At 39.9% G+C, this 27,046-nt stretch overlaps 1 protein-coding gene across 1 annotated transcript in view; it reads right to left on the reverse strand.

Moving 5' to 3' along the window:
• spock1 (SPARC (osteonectin), cwcv and kazal like domains proteoglycan 1) overlaps positions 1 to 25,020 on the reverse strand; it is a 126,685-nt gene extending 101,665 nt beyond the window's left edge. Inside the window, 2 exon segments of the mRNA XM_059346377.1 lie at positions 24,568 to 24,609; positions 25,003 to 25,020. Of these exon segments, the coding sequence (XP_059202360.1) occupies positions 24,568 to 24,609; positions 25,003 to 25,005 (45 nt within the window). The 5' untranslated portion in view covers positions 25,006 to 25,020.
• Between the last annotated feature and the right edge of the window lie 2,026 nt (positions 25,021 to 27,046).

Raw genomic sequence — 27,046 nt, forward strand, 5'->3', positions numbered from 1 at the left:
ATATATGACAGTAAAAAAAGAGCAAAATGTTCCAGATATGGCAACTACATATTATAAGATATATACAAGATTATTATTATGGCTGAAAAATAAAATCAACCCTTGCCTTTTATGATGATGATGGTTTTTGTTTTGTTTTTTATTTAATTTGATGGGTTGACAGACATTCATCGACATAACAACTTTGACCTATTCACCTTTCACCTAGCGCCATCATCAGGTCATGATTCGTTTATGATCAATTACCTAATGGCATTCCCATCAGCCTCAGCTGTACATTGTGTTTATGAGACAATGGCTAATGGGCTAAGCTTAATTGGTGAACATGGTCAACATTATAATTGTCATTTTGAGCATGTTTAGGTCATGATGTTAGCATTTCGCTCAAATCTCCAACAAAATCAGAATTAAAGGAAGATGTGCTAGAACTCCATCCATCCGTCTGACACATAGAGACAGACAACCATTCATACTCTTATTCACTCCTACGTGCAAATTAAGAGTCACCAGTTAAACCTAAGCTATGTCTTTGGACTGTGGGAAGAAGCTGGAGGACCCAGAGAGAACCCACGTTGACACAGGGAGAATATGCAAACTGCACACAGAAGAACAGGCGACCCTTTTGCCGGTCGTGCTAACCACTACGGCACCATGTAGCCCGCTGCTAGGGACCACTGGACATCTCATCCACTTTTGCAGTCGGAAAATGTGTCAAATCATCTGCATCCTAAAATACCCCTTCTAAGCTCTGCTTCTTTTTCCTCAAAAAGGACAAAGGGCATCCTAATTACAGAATTCATTTTTATTGCTGTGTGAAAATATGCATTTTGATGTCAGATGTCTATTGGGTTACAGTCCAGGGTTATTTTCCAAGGCAAGAGCCCAAGACCTCACACTCCCAACACAACAATACCATCACTGAGCCAACAGGGACTTCCCATTTGGCAGAGTAACAAGCGGGCAAATAAGGCTGCTATGGCTCATCTCCACTCATAGATTCAACTTATAAAACAGATTACAGAAAGACAAATCAAACTCTGGCATATGGAGAGCCGTAGAGGGAGCCAAACCCTGAGGAAGAAACATCTGATCATACGCAGAGCACAGTGGGGGTGACAGCTTCATTAATGGCAATGGCAACTGAAAGTCTCACATAAAGATGTGCAAAACCATTCTGACATAGAAAGTATATATCTGTTTTCCCCCCCGACACACAGACATGATGAGCAAAACAAGTTATGCATGTTTTATGCATGCAACTTTACATAACTATGTCAGGTGTGTCATAGTCAGGTTTACACACACACACACACACACACACACACACACACACACACACACACACACACACAGAGTTGTCCTCCCCTTCAATCAAAACCAGCTGCAACAGACGTGAGTTGCAACGCTAGAATATAACTGACATATGTTGACAGAAAGCTGTCTGCCTGTCATTAGTATAATGTAGATTTTCTAACAACAATTGCAGACATCCATGAAAATGAAATATGGTGGAAACGTAGTGAAGACAGCTTGAAGCCATATGGATCACTACTGCATGCTTGGTAATAACAAATTAACACAGAAAATGCAGTTGACAGTGAATCTGTTACAGTGTTGAAATAATCAATCAGATGATTGACAGAAAATTTGTAAAAATTATCTCATTAATGTGTTCACATCAACTGTAACTGATTCTATATTGGGGTTTTTTTTTAAGCCTAAAATTAGTGTAAACTGAATATCTCTGGTTGTTCAGACAAAACAACATGTGTGTCTGTGTCGTCTTGGGCTCTTTTTAACTATTTTTGACATTCTATACACTAAATGATTAATCAATATATTTTGTACAAGTGTCAACATATTATAATGATTAGTGGAAGCTCCATTGTAGTTATTCTGAAGATAGTGCGTGTTGATATTAGATCCAATGCAGAATATTTCAACTGATAAACAAGTAATACTGCAGATAGGGAGGATTAAATCCTCCATCATACTGTAATTAATCATGCTGGCATGCTAACATTCGCTAACTAGCACAGTTATATCAATATATCCTGAGGTGGACATAGATGTCTGAAGCAATCCATCTGCAGTTTTAGTCTTACTAAAAACCTCAAAATACCAACCTCATGGTAGTGTGAAAGTAAAAGTCAGATAAAAGTCGAATTCACTGGGAATTATCCTGTTGAGACCATAAATGTCTGTACAAAAGTTCATGACAATTCATCCTGCAGTATAAGTGGTGGACAAACTGACCGACATGCCATCCGCACAGTGGATTCACACCACTAGCACGGCTAAAAGGCCAATAAAACATTCCTGTTCATTGATTTGAAACATTTTCTGCAATGATCCAACACATTCAGAGATATTAAAGGGGCAGCTACCTCAGTATAAATGGTGTGGTGGATCTCTGACGAATGCCACACTGCTATATTTTTTAACACACCCCTTTCAACTAATTGCCCAATGGCACAGCCTTAAGAGCGTGCATATCACGAATGCTGGGTCTTGTTGGCTTTCTGAGAATCTACTGCACCTACTGGTACTTTGTTTGCCATGTAGCAATAAAAAACATACTAAAAACCTGGATTAATCTGGTTAGTCACATTGGACTGCTATTATATTGAACACTACTATATATCATCATATCATGTACCTCTGAAATGCTGTAGGTACATATGAATATCAGTTTAGTGTGTGCAGTATAGGGGATCCCTTCTCTATTAATACAAAAAACTTCCTCACTTCAGTGTATAAATAACAATAAAATACAGCCTTCTAATAGAATATTGCTCAAAGTAAAAAAAAATCCAAATGCAGAATTATCTGTCGAATATGTCAGGTTTGTTTTTCCAGTGGTCTGAGACAATCTTTAGACATAAGCAACAAATCAGACAGCATCTCTTCAAAAGAATCAACAGCTTAGCAGGAGCGCTTCATATCAGCGCCAAATAGACCGACAGAAAGACAATCCCCACAGAGAGAGAGAGAGACAGAGAGAGAGAGAGAGAGAGAGAGAGAGAGAGAGAGAGAGTTTGAAGGGGCTGCCATGACAAAGCTGACTGAAGCACGCACGACCGTTTGCACACACACAAACGTGTTTTATTGATGATGGATTCCACATTTCTTCCATCCTTCAATCCTCCGTCTGTCCATCTGTTCTGCCCACAGTGTTGATGGGCTTCACATGAAAGCTCCTCCTCTTCCTCTCTTCTCTTTTTTTTCCATTTTCTCTTTCTAATCATCAGCCAAAATTACACTGGCAATCCTTTAGCTCCCCTGCTTTGTCTGTCTGTCTCTGTTCTACCCTCCAACACACACACACACACACACACACACACACACACACACACACACACACACACACACACACACACACACACACAACCTATTTATCCTGGTCATAGGGCACACTGACCTTTGTCTAGATGGTGACCGAATTGTCCTCCAGTGTGTCTGTGTGTGCCTGCATTTGTGTGTCTTCTAGCCTCTTCACATTCTTATTGATCATATCGAGGCTCCAATCAGGGTTACCAGGCCCTGTAAATTTACTGATCGATCTCTCCAAGAGCCTCAGGCTGGATGGGAAGCTCTCTGTGTGTTTGTGTGAGCATTCGTACACACGCAGTGACAGCAGGAGGAGAGAGATGTGAAAATTTTCCACAAGTCAGTTTAAAGGGGTTCTACATGACACAGAAACATCTCCTTCAGTGCAGAGATTAGAATCAGCATTTTCTCATTTGAAATCAATAGTTCAGAGTGAGAAGTATGCATGCAGAAGGAAAGCGTGGAAAAGGGAAAAGGGATGAAAGGAGCAGAAAGTGTGAGAGTGAGAAGGTTTATTTTGAAGGGCACTGTTTCATCAGGAATTAGTCGAGTATAAAAACGAGAGAGGGAAGAGCCAGGAGAGAGTGGAGGAGATAAACGGTATGAAGAGAAGGTATAGAGGCAGCTTAAGAGGAGAAAGAGAAATGGAGGACAGAGCAAAGGAGAGATAAGAAAGAATGGCAGGTGTTCAACCAAGACTTCGCTTAATTGACAGGAATACTGTATGTCTGCAAGAGTATTCACTCACAGGGGTTTATGTGTGTGCATGTGTGAGAGGAGGTGAAGGTGACTTCAGGGTTCGTCTCGTTTAAGCTGATTCTCTAAACCGCACCCCGCCCCTCCCCCTCAGCTGCACAACCAGCCAATGGGGACACACACAAACACACCAGGTTGCAATAGACACACCAGAAGAAGACCAGTTAATTTGGATGCAGTGGGAAGCTCCCAGGTGTGAATGTGTTCACCGAGTCAGAGTGGAGCCGAAAAAAGAACGTGCAAGCTCAGCAAAACCCTCTCCTCCATAAATGGAAAAGGGGAAAACGTGTAATACAAGCTACTGCACTGGCCAGCTTTGCAATGAAAATAATGGTGTCACAGAGGCTGCCTTCATTGCAGAGAACACATAGAAACTCAAACACTGCTGCACACACACACACAACACACATGCACACACGGTCCTCCTGTTCTGATAAAGAGAGACAGTGGGGGTCGGTGACTGGCAGCCCCGGAGAGGCTGTCATCTTGGAAAAGTGAATACTAATGATAAAAGATGACAATATTTAATTGTCACCATGAGACAGAGCAGAGGCAGGCCGCACGCTCTGACACACATAGTTACAAACACATACACCGTTTGTAGCTCGCCGAGATTTTCAACCTGCCGTCAGGTCGGCCAGCTAATGAACAGACAGTCTGGGGCCGGCATGCATTTACACAAATATATGAGGAGATATGCGGCACACATCAGATGTCCCGCGCAAATAAGATTTAGTGCATTTCTGTAAACCTGACAGCATGCAAGCAAGGTGGAAGACAGGATTTCAGTAGGAAACGAGAGAAAAGGAAGGGAAGGAGGACAGGGACAAGAAAAGCCTCTTTTAGGAGAAACAAACAAGAGGCTCAGAAGACTGAAAACAACTTTTCCTCCTCTTGAGGATAAAAGTGGGTTTGTCTGAATGGCAATGACAGCTTTTCTGTCATCGTTTGCAGAGAAAGATTCTGATAAGAGACAGAGGAGAGGAGAGGAGAGGAGAGGAGAGGAGAGGAGAGGAGAGGAGAGGAGAGGAGAGGAGAGGAGAGGAGAGGAGATTATACACAACACAAGACAACCTGAGGCTGGGTATTTTCTCATGAGAGAAGATTAAAATCAATAAAAAAAGTACTGAGTTCATGAATCTGACCTGATCAGTACAACAACATTTTGGTTGGTACCACAAAAAGGACTGAAGTTCAATATTCAGCCCAAAAGGAGATGAGTTGAGTCTAATGCCTGATGCACACTAATTTTTACATATAAAACAACAGATATAACCATTTTTCCTATTTTCCACATGCACCAAATGTTTCAGTCAAGACACGGTGTTAATATTAAATTATTTCAGAGTGGTGATTCCAGGGACTTGGGATATCTCAGAAACATTTGTGAGTGAACAAACATGATTTCAGGCAAAAACATGGCGATAGCCTGTCATTGACCCGCTGGTTGTACTTGTGTGTGCTACTGTATCTTTTATGCTGAAAAACAAAAAAAAGAGAAAAAACACTGTAGATGGAGACATGGCTGAGAAGATGAAATCAGCATAAGGAAATAAAGTCTCATTGTTAGTCTCAAACTGGGCTTGTGCAAGCTACTGCTACAATCTAATGTCATGGTGAGGCTTCATGGTCATAAATATTAAATGGTGCTGTACAGGACATTCAGAACACCAATAAAGCAGTAAACAACTATTTGCTATGGAAAGATATAATACATAATAGTGTGAGAATGAAGTATAAACCCCTCACCCTACTGGATCATTTTGGCAGATAAGTTGTTCAGACCAGCCTCAAATCAGAAACACCCCAGTGAGTGCTGGGAAGGGCGAATCAGAACAAAAAATCGGCTCAATTATCTTCTTGTGTGGGGCCAGCATTAGTGTGAGGATCAGTGTCTACATATCCACTTGGCTGAGACCTCAGACATTTTATCAAACTCATGACAGTCCTGATGATCAGTTCTCTGCAGGCATTCTCAATATGGATCAAACTTATGCTCTTACTGATGCTTACTGTACATTTACCTCAGTAGAAACAACCCAATAATTTACTTGCACAACATAAATCCACCAATAATAGGCTCGCCCTGGCCAGAATAGCAGAACTGGCTTGAACCTGCCAGCTCAGCAACACACACACACACACACACACACACACACACACACACACACCGTAATATGTGCAGTATTGGCCAATAGACCTCACTACTGTGTAAAAAGCAATTACTGCTGTTCTCCACCCTTTCAGTAAACTCTCCAATAGTTTAGCTACAAATTATCAGTATCTTCCTCTTTTCACTGCACAGAGCACATAAGATTGAGGTCAGTGGTTTTGACACAAAAGGTGAATGAGGTGAAGTAATTAGGCACATCATTTGGAAATAGCGAAGGACTATAATTATCAGCTAAAATTGTGTCTATTGCTGAAAGAACACTCAAGGGAAAGTGTCCTCAGGTTCACTGAACTTAAAAATATATTGACTGTAAATCTGTCTCAGTAGAGCACAAATGCATTAGCAGCACAGACACAGTGTGGAAATTACTGTATTTACACATCCATGCACCACAGTCTCAACCCTGCATGCTGCTGTTACCAGATTTATATTTCTTAATAAGATCTCGTTTAACTGTTGTTGCTTCTACCACTGTTCCGTCCAGACCCTCCAATATTCACTTCTGTCTTGAGCAGAATACTCAGATAAATCCAACAACACGAGGCAGCTGCAGGCTTACAACAAAGTTGACCCTGCTTGAAACAGAAACACAGTCAAACTCAGTGCTGCATGCAAATGTGTGTATATTCACTGCAGATATACTGTATTTGCATAATAGCTCCTGAAAATTAAAGCGGTGATTGTAACCTACCGAAAATGAGAATACTGTTGGCATAAATTATAACAAGAGAATCGCAAAGAGCAACAAAGGTGGGCGTGCAAATTTAAGGATTAAGAAACTATTTAATTGGTTGAAAAACATTTAGATCCTCTAACAAGCTGAGCGTGCTCCAAAACATCCAGAGAGAAACATTCACTCTACTAGAAAATAAAATAGGACACTTTTTCACAAGACAAATCAACTAATCAGACGGGCTACACAATGGTGGCGGTGTGTGAAGATAGCTCAGCCACAAACTTCAGTCTGAAGCCAAAACACTGTCATTTATTCCACAAATGTGTCCTTTTGTTTCTGAAAACCAGAAGAAAATCATGTCTGCATCAAGCACATGAGCAAATATGTGTTGTTCTTGCTGAAGAAAAAATGTTTTTGAACTGTCAGAATGTCATGATAATGAGGGACATTTTATGTCTACTGCATGTCCTTCGTCAACAGCGGTGGACGAGAATAACATAGCATCTGTCTGCATTACACATATCTTCCAACAGTCCAGTTGTTAGAAATGTGCCCAGCAAAAGAATAAATCAAATCCTATTTTTCTTATGTTTTTTAAGATAAGCCACCTGAACTTTGACTGTTTAACTATTGCACCAGCTCCCCTGCCAACAAATGGACGCTCATACATTATGCAGGAGGGAGCAAGTGGCTCATCAGGGATGCAGAGTGAAACATGGCAGGCAGGGGAGAACAGCCGAGAGGAGGAGTCATGGGTGAGGGCAGGGGGAAAGAGGAGGGAGGGGGGAGATGGAGAGGGTTTTGGTTGAGGAAGCACAGGGTCATTCACAGCTCCAGAGACGGAAGGAAGAAAATGAGTGAAAGACAGAAGCTTGGAAGAAAAATGTGGAGTTCATGACTTGACGAGAATTAAGAAGAGGGGGGTGGGATTGACTGAGTGACAGAGATACTGTGCCTCACACGTTCAGGATAGCGCTGCAGCGGTTAGTCGACAAATCAATTAGTCCATCGACAGAAAAATAGTAATATTCTGATAATCCATTAACCATATCCATTTTTTCATTTGAACATGATACAAAATGCTTTTTTATATCATATTAAACAGAGATATTAAACATCTTTTGTTTTTTGACTGACAAATCAAGACAGTTAAAGACAACAAATTGGACTGGAATGGACATTTTTTGCTATTTTTTAACATTTCATAGGCAGAAAAAGTAATCGAGTTATCAAGAAAAATATGAATTAATTAATGAATAATGAAAATAATCGTTAGCTGCAGCCCTTGTTCAGGATGTAAAGAATAATACAGGATGGAGATGTAGTGGCCAATTATGACATCAAATAAACATAGTTATAAAAATTGTAAAGTTGTATAAATTCATCGGCTCATAAGTACTTAAATAGAAAACAGGATAAAAACTTCAAAAAAATATGGCTGATATTTTTTTTCATATTTATACATGCAGATTTCTCTCACATCAACAGAGATCTTTATGATAAAGATGTAGGAAAAAATTATGCACTGATGGTGAGGTAAATATTATGCTAGCTGTAAATGCGGACTGGTCCTAAAATTTCAGAATTTTAAAGTAGCCTGTTTTCGTTTACCTCACACAGCAGCTGGATTCTAACAATATCACAAGACCACAGAAGAATCACAGGAGCATGTTGTAGTACATGTAATAGTTTTGTGTCATGACGACCAATCAGCACCCTGTCAGGCGTGGGCATGGAGTACAGAGAAGCCAGTTATCGTCATAACAACAATGGTAGGTCCTAAAGAGATTACTGCAGGGTATAATGGCATCGGTTATAAATCATAACTGGAGAGAATCTCCTTATTCAAAGAAGAGCAGCCCAAGGTACAAGGTGATGGACAGATAGCGTGGCCAATCAACTGCAAGGGTTTTTTTTTTTTTTTAAGTGTCAGGCCTTTTCCAAATAATTTCCAATAATGGCTGCTCAGATGGTTGTGTGCACCAACCATCTGGCACTTCACAACTCTAAATAAGCCATCATGAACGTGTCCCAGCATCCAATTTAAAACCACGTTTGACAACCAAAATGTTACCAGAAATGTCTCAATCTAGTCATCTTTTGTCGGGAAAAAATGCCCAATCTGGGTCTTTGAACACATCAAGAGCACATCAACAGTCACTTTGAGATCAGACTGCCCTCAATCACCACATTTAGTGGTTTCAAGAATGGTTGTTTGGAGTTTGAAATGGACTCATACAGAGCCACATTTTCCTAAACTAAAGTCTTGCTGTCAGTGATGTGAAAGTGTCTGGTAGGGAGGACAAATTTCAGTAAGAAAGAATGGAGGAGCAAAGAAGACACACAGGGACAAAATATTGCCAATGTAGCAGGAGACAAACTGCGAGCAGCAGGTTTCCCTATGTGATAGGGCACACAGTACACACAGACACACACATAAACACAACAGCGGGAAGGTAACATTGCTTGAAATATTAAACATAAATGTCACAGCCTTTCCCTCTATCCATTCCTCCCTTTCTCCTCTCCTTTCCCTCCCTCTCTTATGCTCCTGTCCTCCACCCTCCACTGACAGTTTCCTGTTAATGAGTTTCACTTGCACAGGAGACCACAGAGAGGAATAAAGAGTGGGCAGCCCACACACACACACACACACACACACACACACACACACACACACTGCAGGTAGTAGAGCCTGGGCTGAGTGTATACAGTCATGACTAATACTGACTCTCACCTCGCCAATTCAGTACCGTATGGGAAAGACCAGCTCTAATAAGGCCAAAGTTAGCCCACTGTCCACTGAAATCTCCAGAGAACAGGCAGCAAAAGGACACTGTCATGTTAGGAGTATGGTATCAAAATGGAAAGCCAGTGGTTACACTGCTGTCTCCATCAGCCTGATGATGACTGGTTAGACTGGAGAGAGCGTTAGTTTAGCACTGTTGGCATTCTCCTGTTGAAGCCAGTGCTGGACCTTAGGGGAAGATTGTCGGAGTCTTCATATTCTGAAAAAAACACAAGCTTGTCTGAAGTCTGTCCTCATACGAAGAGTAATATGTTCCTGAAATGATGCCTTCAATATAAATACAACCAACCCCTTTACTTACCCTTGAAGTCGCTGTAAGTTTGTTTAAATCACATATATACTTTTCCTGAGCTTCACTGCAGCTGTATAATGTTTACACAGAGACTATGGCCTCCACTATTCCATCAACTCCAGATATCTTGGGCATCATTTTAGACACATGTTCCCCTAAAGTCAACTTTATATATGTAGTATCTCTGAAACAGTGTAGCTGTTGTGCAGCTGGCTGCAAATGTGCTCTAGTTCTTATTTCACAAATATCAGACCTACATGTTGGTATCACTGCAGAGAATCCTGCAAATGTATACGAAGTAAACTATGTTTTTCTTGAGTCTAAACCATTTCTCAGAGCATTTCCTAGACAAGCAAACAAGGTTTCCACTCTTGGCCCAAATCTCAGAAAATGATGGTGGGTAAAACAAGAGTTAGATACAAATGTTTATACTTTAATACATGAGTCCACTGTCCTTCGGTCAACCGAAGAGCTATAACATGGCCATTTCTGAGCAAACAATATAGGGTTAGGTTTAAGCTATAGGGTTACCACTGGGTTTACATCTGACCTACACATAGGGGCACAAGCTTCTGAGTCCTGGCTCCTCCCGACCATACACTTTACATCTACTGCATGTTTAATTTCTGAGGAATCACACAACAAAGGAAGAAATACCAAACATAAACAGTTAAAGCAAATTATGTTCTGTGTGTTAATAAATGCCCCTGGACTAATAGCTGTACAGCACAAACTCACTTCTGATTCTGACTGAAATGATGATCATCATTATGACATTTCATAATGTCAATGCTGGCAAGTAAAAACAGTCAATCCAGTTGGAGGAACATCACTCATCCAGTCAAATCACAAACTATAAAGGTTTTTTTTAAATCATATTCAGAAGTCTGATGTTCTCCGTCTACCAGTCCGCTTCTCTTTCAACCAGGATCTAAACCTGCTGAGTTTCTACAAGGTGGATTATGCCTGCTGGCAAGTGCTCAAGTACTCACAGGGTGTATCAAGGGCGTAGTGCTCTCTCTATCACTCTCTCTCACACACACAGACACACAATGAAGCTAATTATGGTGTCCCTTTTGGCTAGATGTTGTGTCTCTCAGTTCAAACTCACATCTCTGAATCTGTTCCAGGATCTGTCCTTGTTGTACTGAGCCACGGTGCTCAGCCATTTGTCGTTATTGTTACCGGAGACCGCCGTTTCTCTGCTCAGCAAGAGAGCCACGACAGGTAGCAGAAAGAAGAGCATCTTCTGAAAGCAAAGATACAGAGTGGAGAGAAGAAGAAAAAACACATGAGACGCAGGAGACGGATAGAGCAATCAGATAGCTGCAGCAAAGTGTTAGAAGAGCAGAATGAAGTGAGATAGAACACTTTACAGAACTCTCACACTGTGACGCATAACGGCTTAGAATGTCACATTGGAACGTAAAGAGCAGCAAAGCGAACACACTGTTTATGACTATGGAGCGCTCGTTTTATCAAATTGCTGATCGCTCTTCTAATCGGATTAGAAACATTGGAGAGTTGTCACCGCGGCAGATGGGGGACAGACAAACGATTAGCTCGCGAGCTTCCCCTCCGCCAATTTAAAAAGCAATTAGCAGCGTCAACACTATTCACCGCCCCCGTGGAGCTTTGTCTGGGCTCTCATCTGCTTTCTCCTCCATCCAGCGGCAAACGAAAGTCGACAACTCACTTTCATTTCGAGTTTTTTATTTCTTTGATTTTAAACGGGGGGAAAGCCCACCAACTGCGATCGTCGTTGCTTTACCTACCTGGAATAGTTCGTTGGTGTCCGACTCGTCCGATTCCCGGGGAAAAATAAGTCCACGGCCCCGGGTACTCCGGTGGCACCCGACTGCTTGTAGGTTTGACGGCAAAAAGGGAAGCTGCGAGGACAAGCGGACCAGGAGCTTTCTCCTCCTCCTCGGTCACCAGACACCGCCTCCTCTCTCTCTCTCTCTCTCTCTCTCTCTCTCTCTCTCTCTCTCTCACACACACACACACACACACACACACACACACACCGTGTCATTGATTTTCAGCAGGGGGATTTTTTTATGTTCACACACGAGCGCGAGCAGGATTTGGAAGCCGTGTCACAACGCTCGCGTGTACAAACACAAATTTAATTTTAGTCACGCACCTCTGTTGTGAAATTTGAGCTGTAGTAACGCAATTAAGACAAACAAAGCATAACATCAGGGATGTGTCGGTGCTTGAAACGTGTCCAGTTGTAGTTCCTTGCGCGCTTTTTTTTTCAGCACCATGGACAGAGGCAGGGCAAAAGAAACGCGTTTTTTAATGAAACACAAATGGGCCACATAACTGGGGCGTTCATTTTGGGGAGGAATATAACGATATATGTTTAAATATTTAATCTGTAACTCTGCTTGGACTCTCTCTGGGTTTTCTTCGCTTTGGCAACACTCCCTTCTCTCTCTCTCTTTGCATTATGTGTGTCTGAGTTCAGCAAGAAGACTGTTTCTGCTGTTCTCTTAAGCTTTGGCGCTACATGTAGCGAACAGGACAGGTCTAGTGGCATCACTCTACTTTATAATTGGTTGTTTTTTTTACTTGTTTTGGCGCAGAGGAAACCAGGAGTTTCTCACTATTCCGCCTGACATCATAATACACTTTTATATATTGCTTGCACTTTTGGAAAGTATTACCAGTATTAATCTTGTTGGGAACACTAGTCAAATCACTGTAGTTTATTTGTACAATTCTGTACCTGATACATTGCAGATCTTACTTTGCCTGCAAGAAATGTTTTGCTATGCCAACACTATAATCTATTTATCTATCTGCATTTTGATGTATTTTTAATGAGTCTGGAATGTTTTGTCACCTAAAGTTCAGTGTTGTTGTTTTTTTCCTAAAGGGAAACGTATGGGTTATAGGCCCACTGCAACTTTTCTGTTCTTGTTCCAGAGCTCATTAAAAATTAAACAAGAAGTTTCAACACAAAGTTATAAGCACTTGTCTGTACTTGTGTTTGTCCAGTGTAAAAAGGTCTGATCAATGACCTCCGAAACCTTTTTTTATGAAATGCTGTGTTTGTTTAGTAGTTGTCCACATTATGAACGGTTTTAGGCATTAATTAGGTGGAGAATGCTCATCACATGAACAAGCCTTGCTGGCATTTTGGTCTCTGTTGGTGTCTTCAAAATACACAAAACAAGATCGTTTCAGCAGCAGGCCTCTGAGCTTTAATGAAGTCAATAAAAACTGCTGGAGGAGCTGTTCATGGTGCTAAGAGTTTTTAAACCCAGCTGCTGAGGTGAAAAACAACTAACACATCAGAGATCTTTGTTTTCACTTGATTATATTAGGGTTACAGTGTGTGCACCCTACTTACAGTGTAGGTAACTGATACATGTTTATAATTTGGGCATTTTTATTCAACACATTTGACTTTACCCTGACCCTTTTAGAAATGTGCAGTTTCAAAAAAATAAAATAAATGGTTTGGCACATCCTGCACTCAAAAGCATACCTCAACACCTGTTAGTTAGGTTTCAGCCTATATCCCCCAAACTCAATGTCAAAGAGATCATTAGCTGTGCAAGACAGAAAGAGGATGAGCCATTTTTATGTCTGAAACCTGCAGTCTTTTTCTTATGGTCACTGCAACTCTTTGCCAGACAAAGAAATGAGAGGTAACAACTCAATCAGAGAAACCTGAAATCATTGTTCTAAAGTTTTTTTTTTTTTTTTACTTTTAACATTTTAAAAGCTGAAGCAGATTGGAATCCAATAAATGTAATGGCATTTTCATGAAAAAAATGTTACAGTAAAATAGAGTTTTGCTTGTATTTTTATCTGCATCTGAAAGAGAAGTTGTTTTTATTTCCTCTCATGTTACAAGCTATATGGCAGCCTTAACCTCATGGGGATTTAGGGTCCAGAAATCTTGTAGTATTGCATCTAAGAGCTTGATGTTATTGCCATACATCTTCATTGTTAAAAAAAACACTCAAATGATGTCCTTGGAGTGTATAACTATGACATCAACACCATAAAGCAAATGGATAAAAGTGAAGGTCTGCATAATACCGGCTGTTAATGAGACTTTCCTCTTTAGAAACACGGTCTCACTGTGTCATTTTATACTGTGAAGTACTGTGTGAGTGGTGGAATTGGCAAGTCCAATAAGCAGCTTATGAGCTGAATGATTATGATACACTTGATTTTGACATTTAGAGGCTCTTACAAGACATTCATATGCAGCATATGTTAATAGTGATGTAGCCTGTGTTTAATAGGTACCCTGACATTTTTAGTAAATCTAGCTAAAGTTGGGATACTTGAAAACGAGATTGAGATTTTGTCCTTCAGCTGCTGCCAAGTGGCTTATTTACTGTACAAATCTCTTTTCATATTTAAGCCTTTTAGCACAAGATATACTCGAAAATGTGATCAACACCAATACATCTTATTCAAGAAGCTGTTGAGATGAAACAGGATATTCTTATTTAGAACATTGTTTGTAGACTTTAAAAATGAATAGATTATTCAAATACCTAAAAAGTTAAAACAATCACTCACACTCACATTAACACCAACGGGCAGTTAAGAGTCATCCTAATCCTCAATATCAGGTGTAACTTCTGGATTTGTTATATTACTCTGAATAGAAAGCCAGATGCCATATGTTCATCTTTTTTTCTTTCCTTTTTACCATTGTTCATTGTCATTGTGCTGTTGCAACAGCTTAGCCAGAGATTCACCACTGGAGTTCAAAGGATTCAAATCAGGCCCACTTGAGTTAGACATTCTCCTGATTTCCTCTCTTTCTTTTTCTCTAAATCCCTGCATCCACCAGGGGGTGGGGAGAGGACTCTGAAAGATGAAGGATCAGAACAGCTGTAGGGGATCCAATTTTGAATAATAAAGATCAAAATATATGAAACAAAGCAAAGGGGAGCCGTGTCCCAGCGGTAAATTTACTGTCATGCATCCCCCACACTGCAAAATGCAGATGGTTAAAGGAAAAGAGGAAAAGAGGAGAGAAGGAAAACAAGAATGATGAAACAAGATTAAAGTTGTGAGGTTGCTTGTGTGCATGTGTGTTTATGTGTGTTGGAAACGAGCGAGAGAGAAGCGAGATGGGAAAGTGTGCGGATGATGTTTGAAAGCGAGCAGTGGGGTGTGATAGACTGTTTCTTAATGAGCTATGTGTCTGTAACTTAACTTGTGCATGAAAACTTCAGTTCCACTTGAGCGACTCCAGAGAAAAGCTCTGTCAGTCTGCCTGAGAAATAGACCATGATCATAAAGCATATCAGCCTCCTAGATGATATCTGCCTGGGCTGTCCCACTGTGCAAGGTGCAAAATGTTGCAAAATGGATCATTTCCAACAACAATTCACATTTCTGCTGGGGGCTCTTGGGGGCATTTGTAAATCCAATCATACATCTGACGTTCCACATAGGATGAAAAGAGAAAACTCATAGAGCGTGAAACCCACCAGCAAATGGGATGAAGAGTATAAATGTCTCAGCATCCCGATAGATGTTTTTATACGCCGGATACGTATCCTAATCAGTTCCTCATCAAGGACTTGAGTGACAGTAAACTAAATATGTTGTTGACTTGCCCAATCTAAAAACAGGACTAATCTAGCATCCAAATAATAATGGGATAAAATTCAGCATGAAAACACATGAAACACATCTGACTCTTTTCGAAACAACCCACCAATCAGCTTTGATGTTTTCCGCTGTCATTTGGGCACTACTACATTTATATGTCATCTGTTTCAAAGCAAAGAGATGGGTGCCTTTTTTGTCATTTCCCTTGATATCTGTGTGAAAAGCTGGTTTGTCATGGTTGGAAGAGTTTCAAATGATCACAGCATTTTTTGTTGAGCTGATAGAGGTTTTAGCCTAAAAATTGTAAGGGACAAAATAAAAATAAAATATAAATGAAAAACTCTAGGAACTTACCCTAAATTGATTAAAAGGGGACATATTATACATCAAGTATGTCAGCTAGTTTCAATTTTCTCTCCACTGAGACATCATGAGATGATTTGACACCACAAAAGCCAATTATAGATAAGAGCATAAATTGTTTTACGTGAAATATAACAATTGTTAAAAGTTGACACATTTATATTTTAATCCCAGATAACTGAGCTTCATTCTACCTCCTTCTACAGGAGTATCTTCATTTAGACCACATGTACTGCATTGTCCAGGCAGCTGTGAACGCCTCAATTAGATAGTGAAGTCATGTGATTTGTGATCATTAACTTTGCCACATGAACAAGTGCCAGGTTGCAGGCTGAGGAGCTGTCCAGGGTGCTGATAGTAGCACTGTCATGTAATAGATCAGAAACATGACTTTTGTCTTAAAATTAGGAAAATAATTGTGGCCCTTAAACAGTACATTTTGATCAACCCAATCAGAATCCAATTATTTTTTAAACACATCACCATGTGCTGCTGGAGGTAGCGTCCCCTAAAGCAGCTATTCTCAACCTTGGGGTCAGGACCCCAATTGGGGTCGCGAGATGATTTCTGGGGGTCACCAAATCATTTTGGAAGTCAGCTCTGTCTCCACTGTGTTAAAGTGTTTATGTGTTAATGTGTTTTAGTCTTTTTGGTCACTTAATCTCTCTTTTTTTTTGTCATTTTGTGTGTTATTTGGTCATTTTGTGTCTTTTTTGTTTCTTTTTTTTGATCATTTTTTTGTCATTTTGTGTCTTTTTTTTATCATTTTGTGGTCAATTTGTGTCTTTTTGGGTCATTTTGTTTCCTTTTTTCGGTCTTTTTGTGTTGTTGTTTTTTGTCATTTTGTGTCTTTTTGGTCATTTTGTTTCTTTTTTGGGTCATTTTGTGTCTTTTTTTGGTCATTTTGTGTCTTTTCTGGTCATTTTGTGTCTTTTTTGGTCATTTTGTTTCCTTTTTTTGGTCATTTTGTTTCTTTTTTGGGTGATCTGAACTGTGCGTGTGAGATTCTGTTCAGTGAGTGGGGGTCGCGGACAACATGCATGTTAAATTGGGGGTCGTGACTCAAATAGGTTGAGAACTACTGCCCTAAAGTACACAGGATTAGGATTAGCATTAGGATTGTGGTTCATGAAGAACTGCAGGCAGAGGGGCACGGGCACTTAAATGAGAGAAAGCTTGACTGGTGGTCTGATTTTCATGTTAAAAGCAGGAGAAAGACCTCTGGGGAAACCCAGTAATAGAGCACATAACTTGACATTAACTTCTGATGGTAGAGTAAAGGGAACAGAAGAATATTGGCATCTGGGAAAGATTCCTGTACCAACATATTGAACAGAGTCTCTGAAATTGGCACACACTGTAAATGCAGAAAAGACACAGAATTGAAAACAAACCAGAAGAGGAAAACAAGCAAAGTGGAAAGGAAAGTCTGTGCAAGTAAAATTTAGTTGAATTTTCCTCCAGCATGACATCATCTATTCATCTATCAAGACCGATAAAACACAGACAGTGAGGCAGACGGCGATGTTAAGGCCAAGGCCAGGAAAGTGTATAGTGAATAGCTACAGATTTAAAAAACAAGTTGTTCAGTGGCATAGACCAAGCTGGCAGGATTAATAAGAAAAAGACAACTTTCAGGGTCTCTAAACCACTGTACTCTGCTGCTAGTGTTGTGTTTGGGGTCTAAAGATTGTCCAGAAGAGCAGAGGACGCAGAGGAGGAGAAAACAGTTTAGTGTTATAAACTAGCAATGACACAGAGAGGTTATCTTTTTACAGCAGCCCACTGTTCGAGAGGACAACAGAAAGAGAGATGCACTGCAATGCAGCACAGCACCAAAATCTGCTGGACCTCCCTCCAGGGTAGCGGTGAAGAGGCAACATGCAAGGTCACCACGGTTTCTTGACTCAGGCACTTTGGAGAGCCATTCTCAAGAGGAGCTTCTCTCAGCAGAGAAACAACAGCACCCCAGGGAGGAATGTTTGACACCATGTCAAAGCTATTATCTTCAACTAAGCAGAGCACCCCTCCTTCACCTTCTTCACATTCTAACAACTTTGGGAGCTATTTTCTCCCATTATCAAGTTCACTCCTGTTAGTTATGCTTCTTGACAACAAAACAGGGAAATAGAATAAAGAGAAAAAGGATGAAATACGGGCTTAGATAAAGGACATAAACATCGCATTTAAGTATGTCTTTATTGCTTATCAGACCGCCAGTAAAAGTAAAACCTCTACAGTACAGTTATATTTTTCCTGTGAATCTCAAGGATACACTTTATCTGGTGCTGATGAGGAAAGATGATAGGTCATTGAAACGTTCCAGTCATGAATGAGTTACAGGCTATATGGGTCAATGCTTCTACTTTTTTTCTTATTGCAATGAGGCAGTGTGAACGGTTTAGAACTCAGTGTCATTTTCTGGTTTGGGGGGATCATCTGCTGTGAACACACCCTCCATCAGCACTGCTTCCCAGCTTGATAAGCAGCAGCACCTTATTTACCCACAGTAACAGTGAGGAGATCCTGACCACAGAGGTGAGCTCACGGCTGCATCAGAGTGGGAGGAAACAGATTACCCTTATCAAGAGTTTCAAGGGCTTGTTATGTTCTAAAAACAATGTGCAAATTCACAGTCACATATACCAATCAGCCCTCCCCTTCCCCCCCTCCCCTACCCACCATGTGCCCTCCCACACACCCCAAGAACCGCCACATGTCCCTCCCTCCCTATCAGGTCCAAACATTGACTGCTTTGGCATATTTACCCTGAAAAATTAGAAAAATGTATGAATATATACATAAATAAAAAGGAGTAAATGAAAAGAGTGCAGAGAATACAAAAATAATAAACATAGGTACTGTAAAACAAAAAGAAAAAACTAAATCTAAATAAATAAATAAAAACTTACATTAAAATATGATTTCTATATGCAGGAAATACAGAGCAGGTTTAAGAAAGACTACAAATGAGCAAAAATAACATCGACATAGCAGGTGGAGCCCTAGTTATGAGTAAAAGAGGAGTACTACATTGTGGATTCTGTTTCCAGAAACATTATAAAACCACCCCAGATTTTTGTGGATTCTCTGGGCTTTCCCTATCAAGGTTTTCTGAAAGGAAAGTTCAGTCATGGATGCTAATTACACTCCAGATCTACAGCAAATAACTGTAAAACCCACTGATCCATTACATTTCATTATTTCTCCTCTTTACTTATCTTTACCTACAGGTTAAATATTTAATTTCTGTGTGTTAATATATCATGTGGAATATGATAACAGTATGTGTTGGCTGCAAATTCGACTGCAGGCAAAAGAGGTGGGGGCATTTTCCGTGAACTTACTGACAATAAACAAAAGAGAAAAACAAACAAAGAGAAGAAAGAAAGAGACTTAAGAGCAAAGAGAATTAGTACAATCCACAATGTGTGAGCAGACAGTGTTCACACATTATCCCAACAGAGAGCTGGTTCATTATGTTCAAACTAATGCTCAAAAACAGCTCTCTTAACTCATTCAAACATGTGTCATATTTGCAGACACTGTCAGTCTAAATCAGTCCATTTCACTACTCAACAAATCACTCATTCCTTCAAACATTTGACACTGACAGGGTATGACTGCCAATTAAGAAGACTTTTCTCCCTCTCTGTCTATCAATCTATCTCCATATGTCTTCCCTTCATTTTCCTTTGTGCAGGTCAAAATAATCTCGAAGGAACACTCTCCTCACACCAAGACAGTCAATCTAATAGATGAATTCACGTCGTGCCCGATCGAAAAATGTGTTAATATTCCACAAGGAGGCATTTAACATTCAACTGACAGTTTCTCAAAGTTCAGGAGCAGCCTGACACTGATCGGTTAGGCAAGACAAGTGGAATAAAAGAATAATAAATTGGTATATGTGTCTACAATAGTATATGAAATGATTGCCTCTTAAACTATAAAAGAGGCAACAACTGTCACTGTGGGAGTTTTTTAGTCCAAAGAGAGGGCACAGAAGATGTAAAAAGTGAAACATTGTCATCTCAAGTATATCAAATAAAACACATACAATAAAAATCCTACAGAGAATATTACACTGACTATGGATAAGTATGTTATACAACCACAAAATAAATTATACCCAACTACCCCCAATACCTCCTCCAAATATTTACATTTCTTAAACTAAAGTCAACCCCTATTTGGCTCTCTGTTGAAGATTTAGTTCTTCTATGAAAAATTAGGGAGGCATATCAGATTCCAGTCCAGTGCATCTTTAATTTTCCTGGTAATGTTCCTTTAAATCATCAGTCATCAGAAAATAATCCCCGCAGGGGACATACAATGTATAATCAGTATTTTTTGAAATAGCTCTTCTGAGTTCTCCTGCGTTCTCATCTCATTTGTATAGAATAAAAATAAAATAGTGGGTAAAACAAACATCCTCAAGGGTAACGTAAAAGAAAATTATCTTATTATGAAGGACGACTTTGTTGCATATAGTGGCTTTCCTCAAACAATAATGGATCTCCAAAAGTCAACTTTTCATGAACTTTGGAAAACAGTCATGGTTTAAATTTGACATTGCAGCCTAAAAAATGTCTCAACACAATAATAGTAGAGCATGTATTTCTTCAACCAATCAGAAAACGAAATATCATCAAACATGACAATTGCCTCTATTTTTACTTTCTCCACCCCTTCTTTGTTATTGGTATATTTCCTGACTTTTCTACCACAATCTTTTTTTTTTCTAAAGTGGGAGAGTTTTTCTCCCACTTTCCACCTAGTCTTTCTCGCTTGTTCTCAATTCTTTAAGAGTCTGGTCCTCCAGCATGTCATATTTCTCTTTTTTTTCACCCACAACCCAAAATTGTTCTAACTGCAAGCCTCCTCTCTCATCTCTCTCTTGCAGCTGTAAAATGCTGAAGTACATCTAGAGTTTTATTCTCTGCACTTTTTCATCCTCTGACTTCATATTACTCTTACTGCCCCGTCTCTCAATCACTCCCCCTCAACTCTCTGTAGACTTTGCATCACGGCTCAGGATGAGTCTGAGAGCACCCCTCTTATCTGTTTCTCTGGGTGTGACCCAAATTGGTTTGGACAGAACGGCATGGCTGCCTGTGCCAGAGGTCCTTTTGTTGGGCAATGATTCAGAAAGCTGTAGTTGAAAACATTCACGCACTGAAAGGCGCACAGATAGAAGGATACAACACGGAGACAACACAGCCTGTTAACTGTCTCCCTTTGAGCTCCACAGCAGGGTCAGGCAGATTCATACATTACATGTCAGTCACACAAACAGCATCAAACCATTCCAAGGGCAGTGCAGAGGTTTCGCGGGTTGCACAGTTAGAGCAATACTTGTATCACTGCTGCTGTCAGTATAGAAAACATTCTTGAATAGTAGAAAGTTGAACTAAAAGTTATTAAAAAGCCAGGCCTCATGGGAACATGACATCTTCGGGAATAAATGTTTTGAACTTGTTGGTTAAAATACAAAAGACCAAGACTCTCAATGCTTAATACAAAGAGAGAGAAAGAAAGAATTGACCAGGTGAAGAGTGGAGTCTGGCAGGATCTGTTACGCACTATGAATATCCTGTGTGTTAGCTAGATTTAGAGGTAGCGATAAACTCTACCTGGGGCACTGACTTAGATCTTCCATATTCTCCTATCACACACACTGAGAAATAACTTTCTACACACGTACAAACACACGCGGGTTGTGAAATCTAATCCCCACCTTCTGTTACCACAGCAGCCACCTGTGAAGATGCCTTCCTCTTGCCCTCATCTCTCTCTACAGAAAAACAAATGAATCACTGGTGAAGGGAGAAGAGAGAAAAGGAGGGGGGAAAGAGACAAACAAATGAAACAACCTGGGGTGCCAGGTTGGCAGCTTATCAGCATCTAGTAACTTCAAAACAACACATGAGGCTGGAAAAGGCAAAAGCTACTGGAGAATACATATGATAGTAAAGCAACTGTGAAAACAAACACAGACAAGTGAGACTGTTCTATCATTAGAAAGCAGTGCAGCTATACAGCAGCTCATGTATTTAGGATAAGATAAGATAAGAGATTCCTTTATTAGTCGCGCAAGAGGGAAATTTTCAGTGTAACAGCAACAAAAAATGTACAGCAAAAATAGAAAGAAGTATCAATAAAATATCAAAAAATATAAACAAGCAATATTAACAAGAACTATTAAAGAATAAGAATAAATGTAAAAAGTATTAACACAAAGTATTTCCACCTTATGATATTTTATATCAGAGGTGGGACAAAGTCAGAATTAAGTCTCAAGTCTTTTCACCTAAGTCCAAAGTCGAAACTGACAAGTCCCAAGTCAAGTCAAAAGTTAAGCCTGTAAAGTTAAGTAAAGTAAGTAAAAGTAAAGTAAAGTTAAGCCTATCAAAATCATGATTTTTATAATTTGTATTTATTTGTTTCTTTGTGGTTCTGCAACTTTATGGTTCTCTTGCAACTGATGGGATGCTTGCATTGGTTCGAACAAAGTGGATCTGGGCATTAAGTGTCAACTTGCTGTGAATGAATAGTGTTAGACAGTTGGCAATTTGAGAGAGAATGGGGGGGATGTCATCCCCTTTGTTGGCAAAATGACCAAAATGCTTGCCCCTTGTTAAGCTGCCAGCCCCCCTCTCCATTCCTGAGTAGCACAGAGAGTGCAGGGCAGGCAGGTTGTCTAGTTGAATATGTTAACTAGTCTGCTTGACTCTTTAATCCTTCATCTGACTGAGATTTGTGCAAATTATTATCTGTGGCCTCAACAGTGACTCTGTCCATGGTGCTGAAGTAGAAAACTGACATTTAATTGTAACCTTTTCTCTGAGTCCCTCCAAGTGACTGAAAGAAAGAGGCAACTTACTTCTGCTGGAGGCATAGTGATGAGGTAGAGGTACTATTTGTGGTTATGTGAGAATAATAACACTAATGTAATGATGGTGAAAGAGAGTAAACTTTGACTATGTGACCAATATAAGGTCAATTAAATATATTCCTTTCAAATCCGGCAATTTTCTCTATCTGTTTCTCCAAGGTTGACTGAGGTTAAACCTACAGTTTAACAAAGGGCTATGTTACAGCATCAATCACTGGGACATGAAAGCCTGGAGAAGTGAAATTGTAACTGGAAGGTCACCAGCTCCAATAACCAGTTAGTGGCTTTCGAAATAAGCTACTGCAGTCTACAGTGGAGGTGTTTCTGTTACTCAAATGAAATAAGAATTCTGCCCATAAAGGCAGTGGCAATAAGAGTTGGCAATCGAAAGCAAGTAGCATGAAGGACAAAAAAATAATAATAAAAAAAAACTTTTGACAGGAAGGTTGCTGCTGCACTTACAAGGATGTAAGTGAAATGGGATCAGGTTATAATATCAGGGGGCTGTGCTGCAGAAGCCAAGAAAGTTTTTGACAAGAAGTTTGTTTGTTCAAATTCACTGAGCAGGGGGGAATCTGGACTGCAGTGGTGAATGGAATTACCATTGACATATCCTTGAGCAATGTGCTTTTGGTCATGTCAAGAGCTTCAGATGTAGAAAGAGAGAACAGAGGCTGCAGAACCAGTCAAGGGCACACAAATACATGGAAAGCCATAGAAATTGGAACTATTGGTTGGCGTTGAACAGAAAGATTTGGAAAGAGGTCGAAACTCTGACCGGAAAAACTATACAATGCAATGCAATACGCTCTTCATAGTCCATTCTTTGTCTTTGTTGTCCTCGACTGAACACTGAATCTTAAGGACTTATATGATTTCTCTGTTTTGTCAGGTATTGTACGTGTATGTTATTTGTTTGTGTGTGTGTGTGTGTGTGTGTGTGTTCCCATGAAGAGCTGCTCAGGAGAAGCTATTGATCCGTGCCATAGGTCAAATATCAGACGCTGGATTATGTTTAACTCAAATCAATGGAGCATGACTTAGCAGGGGAAAAAATGGCCATTGTTTTTTTTACAGATAAAAACAGCAGCGTGACAGTAGAAATAATATTGTAAACCAAGGTAATGTGTATCTGATTATCATGACATATTGCATTGTTTTTAGACTTACTTACAGAGAATAACTATATAGGCAGTGTTGGTGTTACCTCAAACAAACAAAAAATAGTGGAAAAGAAAAGAAATGACAACAATTAAAGTCTAACAAGCATAGCTGAAATAACCTTGTCAGGACCTAATTTGTTATTTCTCATAAAATGACATACACTATTCCATATTTTACCCCCTGTGGTGGTTCCCAGCAAGTGCTGTGCACACGGCAGGCTCTACAGTTTTTTAACCCACAAAAACTAAGCAGAATTGTTTTGTTGGAATATTACCTGGTATCAAGCTGTGGTAATTAGTTTAAGGTAATTTGAACTGTCACAACTAAATTTATGAATATACACTATAGGGAGGCCCTGGTTGTGTGCATGCTGGCACACTGTAATAGCTTACTGGGCCCTTAATGGAACACTGTCAGTTTCAAATGTGCTTCACCTACTTTGACAAGGTGTGAAAAATGCCAACTGTCTGGCCTTTTGGCAAAAACTATAAATGTTATAGACACCTACCTTTGGGTTAGACGTATTCATGCAGCTGTTGCCCTGGTAACTCTGTTTTTGGAAGAAGATAGAAAGAGTTTCAGTAAAAACTGGAGGTCTCGATGGGTTTTGGTGTTGTTAAGAGAACAGAGAAATATAATTGTCTCATTACTTTTCATGGAACTAGGCTATATGAACTGTGTGTGTCCAATGTGTCCCAAGGACACCGTTTCCAACAGGCCTGAGGTTTTTTATTGCATAAACTGAGAAACTCTGCCCACTTTTAAGATCTCAGCATCGCATGAATTGCTTTGTATTTCTTTTTGGGAGGAGGGAAACTCACTGCAGTGATTCCAGTAAAACCATTATTGCGCCTCCACAATCAAACCAATATTATGAGTTGTCAGTTAGAGAGTGCACGCTAAAAGCTGCTGAATAATATTGTTTTCTATGCTGGAAGGTTACCATGTTCCCAACTGGAGTGTTAAAAAGAGCTCTCTGTGTATCACACGGATGTGTGAAGAGTGTATCATCCGGTTACTGTCTCGTCTGCGAATGAAAGTCAAGATAGAGTTAGGAGAGCAAGGAAAACCATTTATTCTGTTGAGCAAGGCAACTTTGATAAGCTTTGAATTGCTAATAGAACGTTTTGAAGAGACCCGCACCGCCATTGTTAGCAACCTAGCTAAACAGAGCAGGAGGAGAAGTGGATAGACAACTTTCAAACACACGAACTTACGTCATTTTGGAAGAAGGATGGCGTTGTTGTTCATGCCTTTAGTAAGCGTTTACATTACTATAGGGTATTTTCCTCAAGCAGAAACAAATCGACGGACTGTGGACACATAACTTCGAAGTACACTTGCAAAGAGTAAGTTAAGAATTAGTCGTTTTTCACTTGCATGTCATGTGTTTATGTTCTGTTGGCCGCCGTGCCACACGCTGTCCCTTAAACAATACTTGTTGTGAGCCGAAACTTGTGTCACAGCAGCTGTAAGGTTACTTTAATGCTTACAGAGCCTGTTGTGGTTAGCTGAGGTGTCATTTACTCGGCGTGGTATGATGCATATAGCCTAAATCTGTCCATAGTGAAGACTGTCGGTATATTTGGCCCACTACATGCAACTTGGTGTGCAACACTGATTAGTAAACCAGGAGCAGAACTAAACCATGTTCAACACACTTTAATTAATTGGAAATTGAGTTATTGGAAAGGAAAGCCAGGCATGGTCCATTATAAATCCTATTATAATTCCATGTCTTTCTGCCTAACTATTTGCATGTAGTGGTTTGTCACATAAGACTATGAGGATGGTATTATACACCTTTAGGCAAACGTTCTAAAATGACTAGTTATGTGTTACACTGAATAGACTATGCTGGTTATCAGAATGAGTGGTTTTTCTCAGCATTGGCCTCCAACTTCCTAAGTCCCATGCATCTGTATCTTCTCCTTAAGGTGTGTGTATGTGTGTGTGTGTGTGTGTGTGTGTGTGTGTTTTGACAGACACATTTCTGCAGCTGTCATGTGTGATGAAGGTTTAAATTGCATGGGGTTAAGACCTATATTTGGAGGAAAGAGCGATAGAGAATAGAAGAAAAACGACATAATGTAGTTCACCATGATTATTTAACAATGGCCTTGTCCCTATTTTCTCCACTGTTCAGTTGCAGTGATTGTCAGTAATGTTTGCAGGCAAAAATGTTTGCTTTTGTCGTGGCACACAACAATGGAAAAAAATGCTATTGAAAAATATAAAAAGGTCAGTAAAGAATGCAGATAATGGAGGCTGTATACCTACACACATGGCTTTAACTTATAATAATAATAATAATAAAGAAAATGTTCAAAACAGCATCTGCATCTCAGTACACATATAAGGAATGGTATGCGCCATGACCATTTTTCATTCAAGGAAGCGTAGCAGTTAGCCCTTAGAGACCCTCCCAGGATGGACAGACATGCGATAAATTGCGTTTGTACAGAACAATTCAGGAAAGAAGTATCTTTGGTGTCCTGAAATGGACCGTCTCAAATTTAAAATCATTGTTTTTCTTCAAATGTCATGAGTTAAAGTCATTTCAATAGCATGGTTGGTTGCATGTTTGTTTAGATTAGAATTGTTTTATGTGTAAAAAGTAGCATATGGTCTCATTTATATGCATATGGAATCTAAATCAGATCTGGTGTGTATTCACATAGCGGGTGAGGGCCACAAAAATTTAGAAGCAACCCTGCCAGCTTGTGCGTCAGAGTTGGAGAAGCTGCTGGACACAATGCACCTGTCATGGGGAGAGGCACAGCCTGTTGCCAAAGGCAAAATGTGATGGGGAAATCTGATTGCAGCCTTGTTATGTTTAAAAGGGGAGAAAGAGGAGTAGTGAGTCTTTAACGTTGTTTAGCTACAGAGTTGATTCCTCCTTGTTGACGTCACATTCACATGATCACCAGGTCACTCAATTGCAAATGTCGCATTAATGGTTTTAAGTCTTGCTTGCTATTATTTCT

The sequence above is a fragment of the Centropristis striata genome, chromosome 12 (assembly GCF_030273125.1).
Source record: "Centropristis striata isolate RG_2023a ecotype Rhode Island chromosome 12, C.striata_1.0, whole genome shotgun sequence".
Classification (NCBI taxonomy): domain Eukaryota; kingdom Metazoa; phylum Chordata; class Actinopteri; order Perciformes; family Serranidae; genus Centropristis; species Centropristis striata.